Source organism: Phodopus roborovskii, unplaced genomic scaffold (assembly GCF_943737965.1).
Source record: "Phodopus roborovskii unplaced genomic scaffold, PHOROB, whole genome shotgun sequence".
Taxonomy (NCBI): Eukaryota; Metazoa; Chordata; class Mammalia; order Rodentia; family Cricetidae; genus Phodopus; species Phodopus roborovskii.
In genome coordinates, this window is record NW_026126487.1 from 3919279 (window position 1) to 3932484 (window position 13206).

General features: G+C 39.2%; 1 protein-coding gene across 1 annotated transcript in view; it reads left to right on the forward strand.

Moving 5' to 3' along the window:
• The window catches only part of Lpcat2 (lysophosphatidylcholine acyltransferase 2), a 65828-nt gene that overhangs the window by 20378 nt on the left and 32244 nt on the right, over positions 1 to 13206 (forward strand). Inside the window, 4 exon segments of the mRNA XM_051195126.1 lie at positions 1661 to 1715; positions 8566 to 8648; positions 11107 to 11232; positions 12326 to 12479. Coding sequence (XP_051051083.1) covers positions 1661 to 1715; positions 8566 to 8648; positions 11107 to 11232; positions 12326 to 12479 — 418 coding nt within the window.

Consider the following 13206-nt stretch of genomic DNA (forward strand, 5'->3'; position numbering starts at 1 on the left):
GCAGAGGACCCAGGTATAATTCCCAGCACCCACATGGCTGCTCATGATCATTGCCTGCACCTCTAATTCCAGGGTATTGGATGACCTTTCTGGTGTCTGTAGGTACTGCACACACATGGTACACAGACATACATGTGGTTAAAGCACTCAGATACAACATAATAATAGAAAACATCCAAAATATTCAATAGAAGCTAGTCCACTTGACCATGGTTAAGGTGGGTTGGTGTGGCTTCGAGCTTATAAATAGTAACAAGTCTTCCTTTCCCTGTTCAAATGGTAGACTTGGCAACAGTCATTTTTATATATCATAATTAACTCTACAGATGCTAAATCAAGCCTCCAAATTTCTTTTTTATATGAAGTTCATTAAATTTGTTCATACATGATGCATTCTGAGTATGTTACTGCGCACCCCCTTCTTTCCTCCTTCCCACTCAACTAACCTGTCCTCCTCCCTACAAGCCCCCTCCCCCCATCCATGCCATTTTGTTTGTTTTGTGGCTCACTGAGTGTAACCAGAGCTGTCTGTATGACTTCGGGTTTATAACTATGCCCTGGAGCCTGGCGGATTTGCCAGTGGGTACTCTGCTGAAGCTACTGTACACTCCACATCCATCCTAGTCAGTATTCCTTGGTGAAATTCCTAATTTACTTAAGTAAGTCCCTTCAGATCATTTTATAGATAATCATGCTTTCATTTCTTTATAGCAAAAAAAAGAAAAAAAAAAAAGAAAAAAAAAAAAAGACTAGTGGTTTTCTTAAACATATGGTCTAATCCAAATCCACTGTCTGGTTTCTGGGTCAACTGTCTAAAGAGGCTAAACTGAAAATCCTACAGAAATCTGACTCAGAGTCTAAGTGATTCCCCCAAAAGCTGTAAGGAAGGACATTTGTCTCAAAAACTGTCATTGATGGCTTGATCAGCTACTTGGAGAAGCCCTTTGTCTAGATTCACAATAAAGTATGCAAGTCTTCAGGACATTTCTGCATAGCTCAAACCTTACTACTGAGACAACTTTGATAAACAATTTAAGAAAAATCCCAGTGACTTTTAAAAGTTGTTACTTAAAGAATTTATAAAAACATTGCACTAAGGTGTTTTCCTGTATACACATTTATGTACCTTTAAATTTTATTTTAGACTTACTCATTTTTATTTTATGTGTTTGGGTGTTTTGCCCACATGTACATCTGTGCACATACCCATGCCTGTTGCCCAGGGAGGTCAGAGGAGGTCATCAGATCCCCTGGAACTGGAATTACAGACAGGTGTGAGCTGTCACATGGATGCTGGGAACGGAACCTGGGATCTTTGGAAGTGCAGCCACTCAGTCTCTCAGCTTCGTCTCCCATCCACATTCCCGTATATTGAAGTAGACTTGGGGACTTTCTCTCCAGACTGTGAGCATGTGCTATGAAGGAACTGTAACCTTGAAGTTTGCTCTGTTTGAGCAATTCCTTAAACTCACTGAAGCAGCCCAGTGATTGCATTTGTTGGTTTACTTTTTAAATAACAAGAGTAGCTGTCCAACCCAAAGGGCAGCATATTTAAATGCAAATAAAAATACATATGCAGTGTGATGGGGGAGTGCGTGTGCCTGTGTATAAATAGCTTGCATTGCTGTATGAGAATACCCTTCTCTCTTCTTATTTTCAGCATCCAGCTGTGTGTGCTAACTTTCTGTCAGCTCTTCACAAAGGTGGAAGTTGAGGTAAGTCACTCAAATGCAGCCTTTCCTCTGAATCCAGCACTTTAAAATTACTCCCGGTCTTCTAGATTGTGTTTCTAAGTCCCTGCTGTCAACATTTAACTCTTGGAGTCAAGCCAGCAAATGCATGTAACATCTGAGAACCTCCAACAAGCAAATCACTGTGGCAGGAGAAATTTACCTTCCCACTTCTCACCCTTCTACATTTTAATGCTTACTCATGCCTAGCTAAATGTCCCACAGCTGACAGAAGGAGCAGTGACAGCTGGTGGGTCAGCTGTAGTTGTATAAAAACAAAGAGAGAACACTTGAGATGTGACAAGAGACCCCAGCTTTAGAGACCTCCATTTATGATGTGCCCTTGTACCTGGGAATGCTCAAAAGGTCTGTGTGGTTCATGCCATCATCCACAGGACAATCTTGGAGTTGCAGGGGAAGATGGGAAGTGAGTGAATAATTAGAACATTTTTGAAATTTGAACCTAAGTTTTCAGACCCTAGGAACTGGTTCCAGAGTCATGACTGAAGTGTGAAGGTTAAAATATTGGGACCTAAGCCTCTTGCCTGGTTGTCCGAACTTTGTCTGTGGATTAAACAGTGAATACCTTAAACTGCTATGTGAACTTCAGAATTCTGAGTGGAGGTTTGTGCTTAAGGAGCAGGACAATAGTATTTAAAATACCATTTTGACTTGCTGGATAAGTTAGTTGTTTAACCATATATAGGTAACTATCAAGTAATATGCAGTAGTAAATCAGACTTCAAAATGAGTTTAAACTTTTGTGAATTCTTTGAAGATTTACATGCTGTCTGCCACTTGGAAGATATCTTTTAGATTATGTACACCTATCCACTTTTAAAATCAGCTTAGCCTCTATCGGCATAGTCATAAAATATATCAGAACATTTATATGTTGTTTTGGTGGGAGCTGGGGGGCAGAGTCTAATCTGTATCCTAGGAAGTTCAGGAAGCATTGAGGTAAACACAGTGAACTGGGGTCTTTCTCCATGCCTTTGAACTGTTAGACCCCAAAACTCTTCCACAGAGTATGGGCAAGTCCACAATTGTCCCTAAGTGCCCTGAGCATGGCTCTCTTTTCTTTAATAACTGCTCATGTGGTCTACATCTATTTTCTTTTTCTACAAAAGACCAACAGACCTTTATTTAAAACAGCTTTGTAGCCTCTGCAGATTTAGAAGCTGTCGCACACACATTCACACACACACATACACACACACACACACACCACACACACACAGGACACATACACACACACACATGCATCACACACACACGACACACACCACATGCCATCATTATCTTTTCCTCTAAATGGACCTTTCTTTAGCCAAAGTAAGATGTAGCTCCAGATGTGGAAGTATACACAGCTGTGCTTTCCTGTCTAGCATACGTGTCAGTGGTGAAACTCCATTACAGAGGGGTACATAAGTTCCTCATCTTGTCCTCTGACTGCTATTACCACATTTCCTTTCTGTGTCATGACTTTATTTCTTAAAAAAAAAAAAAAATGTGTTCTCCATCTGGCAAAGGAAAGAATGTAGTCTTTGTTCTATAACTTCACAAATGAAGCCTGTTGAAAATAGTTGGATCAGTAGGATGTATTTGGATTGTGGTGCTGAACTGGAATTTATGGACTTTTAAGTTTGGTATTCTTGTTTTTATTGTACTTATTTTGGATTTATAGTTCTTTCACACGTGGAGCTCCTGGCTGCATTATTTGTTTTATTTTATGGTACTGAGAATTTTACCTCAGGTTTCACATGTTCTAGGCAAGGGTTCTACCATAGAATTACTAATGTTCCCCCCAGCATATTTCATTCTGTTTTAAGAAAGAATCTTGCTAAGCTGCCCAGATAGGCCTCAAACTTGCAATTCTCAGGGTCTGAGTAGCTAAGATTAAGGATGTATACCACTGTGCCTGTGCCTAATAACAATGACATTTAAAAATGTTTGTTCTCCGCTGTTTGAATATAACTCAGAATTATATCCCAGCAGCCTTTCGGGTACTAAGTATGGCCACACCCTACCACAGACACTAATAATCCAGGCCTTGCTTCCAAGGCTCAGACCTTTCCATTGTAACTTCTGGGGCAGAGCAAAGCTGCCCTCCATGGAGCTTGGTTGGTGGTCTCAGGTCATTTTGCCCCTGGAATTGCAGATGTCTGTACAGGTCAGAAGCAACCCTTTTTTTTTTTTTTTTTAATTAGTGGAAATTTTTTTGTTATTTTTGTAAACATGCTACTAAAATACCTTCAACACTGAGGAAACCTAATCTAATACTTGCTATGTAAGAATATGGTATTAGTTTTATACTTTTAAAAGTGAAATTTGGGTGGATTATCACGATGATTATTGTGTATTATATAACATTTTAAAATGTCTTCAAAGAACAGTTACTGAAGGGATGCTCAAATGCAACCATGTATTATATAACAGCTGAGTACATCCACAGAAATGCATTTTATGTAAAAATTGTAGATTGCACTTGTACAAATCTAAATGGAAGAGGCTCTTTCACACACAGGCTCTCTAGACGGTATGGTAAAGCCTGTTGCTTCTCAGCTGCAAACCTGTTCAGCATCTTACTGTGTTAAAGGCGTGGGCGGTTATGACACAATGATAAATACTTATACGTCTAAAAACATGTATAAACAACTCCATTGTAACCTTATAGTATCGTCAGCCCATTGCTGAACACAGTATTACACTGCATGTGACATGTGCCTGTATGTTTGTATAATTTATTTAAATATTTAGGTATCTTGAATTACTTGTAATTTTGAATCTAAAGCAGGCCTTTTAGAAATTCCAGGTTTTACAACTTCACATAAATACACACCGTCCATATGTACACTTGTTCCAACAAAGCAACTTTGTTCTGGAACTTGACATAATTCTGCAACTTATAAGTATTAGTAGATATGAGTGTTATAAAAAACACCAGATTGTTCCAATTTTTCACTACCTGCTTGTATGTGCGAAAATTACTTCAGCTTCTCTAAATCTATGTTCTCACTGGTGAACATGGACAATAATGCCTTTTTATGGGGTTGTGAAATTTAATAAGGCTACTTATGTGGTAAACGTTCATTAAGTGTTAACTTTTACTTCCCATCTCACCCGGCGGTTCTCTTCCACTGGGAACGAAGCACCAAGTGGTGTGATAAAACCCTTCCCTTTATTTTACACGTTCTCTCTGAAGATTTAGAAGAGGAATCATAGGAACTACAGTCTTGCATTGTTAGGGTTGACTTAACGGTGCTTTTGTTTTTCAAGACAAAAAGAAAAGAAAGACAATCACCATGCCATCACTTACCAGTCTTCCTCTTCTACTCAATAGTTAGTGGGAAGGTCATGTGCCCCATGTGGTTATGAAACCACGAACAAACTAGTTTTACTGGTGTTCAGTGTTGATGGGAAGCCTGATCCTTATCACTGGATAAATGTGGCCAATGCACCCAGTTTTCCCTGCATCTTGTATGCAGTTTATAGCTTGAGAAGTGGTGACACCGAGGAAAAAAAAAAAAAAAAAACAAAGTCAAAAGTTGGGAAATGGGAGGCAGACATTTTTTTTTAAACAGGGACAGGCTATGAGATGGAATCAAGCACACTGTAAAACTGGAAATATTGAAGCAGGGAGGTGAGTGGAGCTATAGGGCCGAGGCAGGCGATAAAACTCCCAGTGGATCAGAAACAAAGTTCCTATGGGCTACCTCTCTCTGAGTTCACAACCGCCACTGGCTTGCTTTTTTTTTTTTTTTTTTTTTTTAAGACAGGGTTTCTCCATGTGTAGCCCTGGCTGTCCTGGAACTAGCTCATGTAAACCAAGCTGGTCTGGAACTCACAAAGATCTGCCTGCTTCTGCCTCCTAAGTGCTGGGATTAAAGGCCACTGCCGCCTGGCTTCGCTGGCTTTTTTTTTTTTTTTTTTTTTTTTTTTTTTATTTTATTTTAAGCAGAAGAATTGTTTGACAATTTAAAACGTTAGTTCCTTATATTGTTGTTAGAGATTTGATGAACATTTCAACCTCCTGTTTTCTTCTTTTGAATTTCACACTATGCTAGTGTAGTTGATTTTACCAGGCTAGGATGGAGGGGCCTTTTAGTAGCTCTGATTGGCAGCTTGTTAGCTTGTTGCTCTGGATATATTAAGTGATGTGGAGACCTCTGGTGGCTTGCTTGGTTTCTCCACTCTAGGTGCTTAGCAGAGACTTCTGATTAAAAAGGACCATAGCGATTATGAAGTCAAAGTTGTTCATTTGACAGAGGACTTGAAGCCCAAAAAAGGCTAAATGCCTTTCCCTGGATCACACAGCAGGGCCACTCTCCAAAGTGCTGTTGCTTCTTGTATAGTTAATAAAATAAACATGAAGAACAAAATGGTACATAGCCTTTTATCCTGCAAGTCCTTTACATTTATCTCAAAAATGTCTCTTGTATCCCAGCTCTGCATCCTCATTCCTCCTCTTCCAAGTCCCAGGGTTTCTCCTAGGACCATTGCAGAATCTTCCAGGCTCTTCTTCCTCTCTCTCCCAACCTATTCCTCTCTGGTACACAGCCACCTAAGTGGTTGCTCAAAAACTCAGACCTTAGGGTTGGAGACAAGGCTCAGGAGTTAAAGGCATTGGCTTCTTTTCCAGAGGACCTAGGTTCAATTCCCAGCACCCTACGGCAGCTTATGTACTCCTAAAACTCCAGTTTGAGAGCATCTAATGTCCTTTTCTGGCTTCAGTGGCCAACACACACATGTGGCACACAGACATATATGTAGACAAAACACCAATTCACAAAATAGAGCAAACAAAAGAACCTAGGCCTTGTCTTGTCTCACTGCTTTGCTCAAACTTTATCTGAGTCACCAGTGTCCCAAGATTCATAGCGTGCTTAACAATATTTGAATATAGGTCCACCTGAAAAAACGTGGCATTTCTTTGTACAAATCCTTTTTTGTCCCTTTAAGTTCTAGCCCTGCCATTTATGCTTGGATTTGGCTGTATTACTTAGTCTTTTAAGTCACATTTTCATCATAAGTTAAAAAGCTAACATTTCATATTAAATGGTAGGGTTTTCCTCAGAGCTGAGAGAGCTACTTACAATGCCCCTTATTAAAAACAACACACACACACACACACACACACACACACACACACACACACACACACAAAAGCAGTAAAGAGAGGTGGCTCTTGTTGGTTGATTTAGCTCACTGTATGATAAATACCTGCCATACTTCATGGAGAGCTCCCTGAGGGGGAGGGGCCTTAGTGCCAAATCTGCAGGGCTTGGAGCAGTGACCGGCACATGAGAGGTCTATGTTCAAACAATATTTGCTGAATGAATCCAAGTCATGATATCTTGAGTCATTTGATCTTTGTAAATTGTAATTCTTTATGATACAGATAAGAATTAATGAAGTGATATTTATGAAACACATAGATTAGTCCCAGGACCATAGATACATTTCAGTAAACAAGCAAACTGGCAAAATGGCTCATATCCTTTGAAAGCCATGATCAAGGATTTGGATTTTCTGTAGAAATTCTCAGCAGAATTAGCTCTTTTGGGTGGACCATCTCCTCAGCCACCATCTGCCGCAAGGGCTACATTTCCTTGGCCCCCACCTCCACTCAAGATTAATAGTTCCTACTCCTTGCTGTCATGCTCCAGGAAAAAAAATGGTTTGGTAGGAGAAAATAAAGTCCGGCAGGCCTTGGACTGAACCTGGGCCATGTGAATTCTATAATATTGGGTAGGTGAGCTAAGCATTTAAACGCTGCCTATAATTGTACTTAGAATGAGGGGTGGTAATGATGTTTTACTCTACTAAGATGTGTGTCTTCTTTAGACAGAAAGGTCATAATAATCTTGTCTGGAATAATTGTAAGATCTGAAAAGTTATATCATTTGAATATGGAATTATTATCTCGTTAGTGTTAGAAAACCATAAATATAAAGTGTAGAGGCTGCTGAGTGGGTTAAGTGACTGCTACATGGCATGAGCACCTCATAACCCCATTGTTGGGGAGAGGGAACAGGGATAGGGGACTCCCTCGGGAGTTCTTTGTATATAGTCTAGCCAGCCAGTGAGCCTGGGGCTCACTGAGAGACTCAAATAAAGTAGAAAGCAATCGAAGGAACATCCTGAAGTTGGCCTCTGGCCTTCATGCACATGCATACATATGAGCACATACACCCACATGACTTGTGCACATACACATACACAGTCCACACATACACACACAGGTATATATATTTTGTTAAAGAAGCAAGGATGGTACAAGTCAGGTGTCAATGTTAGGTGGAGACTAAAGTTAAAAAGCCAAAATGACAATAACAAAAGTATGACAGACAAAAGACTAGCAAGCCAGTTCTGAAGTTTAATTTTTTTAAGTAGAAAAAAATAACAAAACATAGTTTTCAATTAAATAACTAAAATATTGTTGACATTGGAATGGATGGAATAAATAATACTATAAAAATTGTAAGGCCTTTCCCACACAAAATAGGGATGAAGAAAAAAATCCAGCTCTGCAGGTAAGTGGTTAGGCACTGGTGCACTATACATTCCAGAATTCTGGGCATCAGTCTTCTTCAGCATCACAGTGAGGCTAGCAGGTGACCATGGCCACCTTTCCAGAACAGGCGAGGCAGTTTAGCAAGGGTAGCACAGCCAGGCTCATGTCCTACGACCAAGCCCAGTCCCGTGACAGGTAACATGTGCTCTAGGAAAGTCAAGGCTGAGATATGTTGATAGTTCATTTAATGTAATGTATTTAGTGTTTAATGTCTTAGGTCTAAGGGAATCCTGTGGAAAAGATGTGTTTGTCTTCCAGTTTATGCCTGTTCAAGCACCAAGTGACGAGGAAAAGAATGATCCTGTTCTTTTTGCCAGTAGAGTTCGGAATCTAATGGCAGAGTAAGTATATTTTGGAGTTTCTAACTGATAAATAATTTGAAAATTATTGCTACTTAATATAGCTTAAAGCACCTCCCCTCACCATGGCTCCCATTCATGAGTGAACTTATATGGAAGGTGCAATGGTACTAAGGGACATCGTCAGTTACATAACTGATAGCAATGTGTCTCCACTTGCAAAACCAGCTAGTGTCTTCCACAGTGCTGGCCTGTCATTACAGAGCCTTGGTGGTTTTAGGCACCCTCTCTGAGGCCAGTTTTCCATCCCCTGAGCTGTCCAAGGCTGGCTGTTTCAAAGGCATCAATGATTATACCATCAAAAAATGAAAAGGCTTCCTTGTGCAAAGATACACAGAAAAGGAAAACAGTTGTCTATAGGAAAGGATGGCTACAGCAGCATTTAAAAATGGACAACATAAGGTAAATATTTCTTGCACTTAAGGCAGTTGTAACTGGCGAGTATGTTAGATAAATACCCTGAATTGTAAGGAAGGAATGTATTATTGTATGCAACCACCCAGGCAACCTTAGGGCCTTCCTGGTGTACATCATCCCTCGGGTACTGTTTCCTTCTGTGGGAGGTTGGGGACTAATAGACACTGATCCCGCCGACCCCCACCCCTTCAGTAAGAACTCAATAGGAACTCTGAATTTGACTATGTGCTGGTTAGTTTTATGTCAGCTTGACACAAGGTAGAATCTTTTGGGAAGAGGGATTCTCAATCAAGACAATGCTTCCATGAGATTTTCCCATAGGCAAGTCTATAGTACATTTTCTATCTTTTCTTTTTTGGTGCGAAGATTTTTAAAAATTATTTCTTTTATTTTTTAGAGATTATTATAATTATATAATTTCCATCCTTCAGTTTCCTCCACCCAAGCCCTATTTCCCTTCCTTCTTCCCTCCCTTCCTCCCTTCCTTCCTTTGTTCCTTTTTTCTTTTTTATCAAATTCACTTTTTTGTTAATTGTTACATGTATGTATACATGTGTTCTTAACTACATACATACAAACACCAGTCTGAGTAATGTTACTTATGTTCATGTTTTCAGCATTGATCATTTGATGTTAGATAACCAACTGGTGTCCTTATCCCTGGGGAAGACTCTGTCTCCCCTCTCAGCATTCCTTAGTTTGTGGTGAATTTTCCTCATTACTGTTTCATGTGGGAGGGCCCAGCTCACTGTGGGTGGTGCTACCCCTGGGCTTGTCGGTCCTGGGTTCTATAAGAAAGCAGGCTGAGCAGGCCAGGAGGAGCAAACCAGTAAGCAGCTCCCCTTCATGGCTTCTGCATTAGCTCCTGTCTCCATGTTCCTGCCCTGTTTGAGTTTCTGCCTTGACTGCCCTCAGTGATGAGCTGTTACCAGGAAGTGTAAGCAAAATAAACCCTTTCCTCCCCAATTCGCTGTTTGGTCGTGATGTTTTATCACTTAACTAAGACCACATTTAGTATCTGCTGCTTCCCCATATATACTCATACGCCTTACTTCACAACAGAATAAATTTGTTTTCAAAATAGGATAAACGTTTATTGAAACATTTTTTTGCTATTGAATACACTTGTGTATGCTTATTTTATCTAATTTCTAAACCAGCTGCAAAAAAAAAATGTTTTTATGTTGTTTTTGCACAGTGTAAAAGCACTGTTTCTTAACTATATGCCAGTTTATGTCTAAAAACTAGGAAAGAGTTTGTATCAGCTATCTTGCCTTTCCACAGTATACCTTAAAACAATCAACTTTCTTTTCCTGCAATATGAGTGGGGTGAATAGTAGCCTTACATAAGGAATAAGAGAACAAGTCACTCTACCGCTGAGCTCCTTTTCCTCATATATGAAGTGGGAATTAAAATTATTGCCTTGCCTTTCATGTGGTTTTTATTGTAATGAGACTGGGGTGGGAAAATAAGTGATAAAACCATTTGTGCCTGCTCATCTAAGCTCTTGGGAGGCTGGGTGACATCAAGGCCAGCCTGGAGTGCACACTGAGACCCTGTATTAAAGTACAAAAGACAGAAATGCGATGATTAGCACAGAGGATGCGCTCCCCATCACATGGTGTGAGGGCCCCTCATACATGTTATCTGGCATTGTGCTCAAAGCAACCCCGAGGGAAGGAGAGCAATAGACTCTGGTTATGAAGCAGTTTTCCCAGAGCCATATAAGATGGCAACAGGGTGGGACTCAGATCCACAGCACAGATATTATGTTGTGTGATTTATAATGCTACTATTAATAAAGTATTAATTTTTTCTAGTTAGAACACAAAATAGGAATTTTCATCTACACAGAAGCCTAAAGTATAGAAGGAGTTTCTGTGCCTGAAGCCAGGAAATAGAGCAAACAAGAGAATCTGAGGAGTCATGAACACCTCTTCAGACACATTGCCTGCTCGCCAGTTCAGGACTAGTCAACAATCATGAACGTTTCATTGGATGTCTTCTCCTTACTGCTTTTAGAGCTTTGGCAATACCAGTAACGGACCACACCTATGAAGACTGCAGGCTGATGATCTCAGCAGGACAGCTAACATTGCCTATGGAAGCTGGACTGGTAGAATTTACTAAGATTAGCCGGAAATTGAAGTAAGTATATTTCAAGATCTATGCACACACACATACACATTCATATTAGAATGTATGTGTGGAGGTCAGAAGACAACTTGCAGAAGTCAATTAATTCTCTTTCCACCTTGATTCCCACCAACCAGAGATTGAATTCAGGTCATCAGGCTTAGTGGCAAGCACCTTTACCTGATGAGTCATCTTGGTAGTGACTTCCACCTTCCTACATTTTTGTTGTTGTTGTTGTTTGAGCACCTATTTAGTTTTGCTGTTGTTAAGGCAAAAACTCCCCTCTGTGCACTTGTGATCTAATTTGAACCATTTGGTGTCACCAGTTTGGCTATTTGGTGTGACCCTCAGCAAATAATTGATTATAGTTAACTCTGTTCTTATTCTTACTAGGAATTTGATGAAGTTACTGACCTGATAGCTATTGGCATCCTCCCTAGGTGAATCCTGTAAAACCAGTTATTCTTTCAAAGTTTGACATGGAAATATATTATGATAAATTACATAGAAAATACTATTTTTGTCTTCTAGATGACGATAAAATGTTGCTTTTGTGTTAGAACTATGTCCACAATATTTTGTAGATTTGAAAAGTGATACAGCCATTAAGATTGCTTGTAGACGTGCATGTTAGATCACATATTTAATTCTTCAAAGCAAACGGATGTTATAAGCATAGCGTACTTTCCAGTATTTTATCATTCTGACTTTTAATAGTTAATATCAATTACAACATTCGGTGAACTATGAATTATCATCCTGAAAGCTTGTTGAAAGAATATTTATAATTTCTTTTATAGCAACTGAATGTGCAACAGTTGGTTTTCCAGATAATGTTAGTTTAAAATTCTTGGGTCACCTGCTGTTCCATCACACTCCTTGTATTTGCTTTTCTTTCCTTCCAGTAATTGGGTTTTTTGTCACTTGTACTGATAAACTTTTAAAAATTAAATGGTCATAACATTCAAATGTTCCCTCAAATACTTATTTTCACTTTCTTTTAAAATTTAACATAAAGTACTTTCCTTTAGATAAAGTGATAAAGTGAGTCATAAAATGTACACGTGACTTAGAACTAATAACACACTTGCCACTCTTTATTTAGATTAGACTGGGATGGCATTCGGAAGCACTTGGATGAATATGCATCTATTGCGAGTTCCTCAAAAGGAGGCAGAATTGGAATCGAAGAGTTCGCAGAATACTTAAAGTTACCCGTTTCAGATGTCTTGAGACAACTTTTTGCACTCTTTGACAGGGTATGTTCAAATTTATCTTCATCATTTTACTCAGCAAGTTCTCGCAGACCTCAGGGCAGATACTGACAAACTTCTCAGGCCACTGTGAGAAGAACCTATGTCGTGTAATGTCACGAGTTGATTTTCCCCTTAGTGTGAATATATGTAGAACAACATTAAGCAGTGTTTGTTAATTTAAACATCAGTTCAGAAGTGGAACCTGACTATGTAGTCACACCTGCAATGTAGAATTGGAAATGTTTATGCAATGGAGAGGAATTTTAAATGTCTTTAGAGTTTATATATTGGTGACATGGGCAATACTGTTCTATTCTGTATATTTCTGGACTACCTCCAAGATGTATGAAGACCAAGAGGATTTTATTTTTAAATGAAACTGCCTGACAGAGTTCAGCTAAACCCTTCACTGTTTGTAAATATGTCAGTGCAAGCAATTAGTTAACAGACCCATCAGTAGAGTTGCTTTAGGAAAAATTTATCAAGATTTCAGATTTTCTTTAAAAAGTTATTTTAGTGTATGAAGTGTTAATAATGAACTCTTTTGCTTATAGTTCTGAGTTAGCACATGCGTGAAATCCTGTTACTTCCATTATATTTAAGACAAAATAGTCTTACAATGTGGTCTAATTTTTTTAAATGAACAAAGCATTCACTATGTGTGGACAACTTTGAGGAGTTCCTGGAGGGCAGTGGGCAGATAAATTTTATTGATGATTCAGAGTGAAAA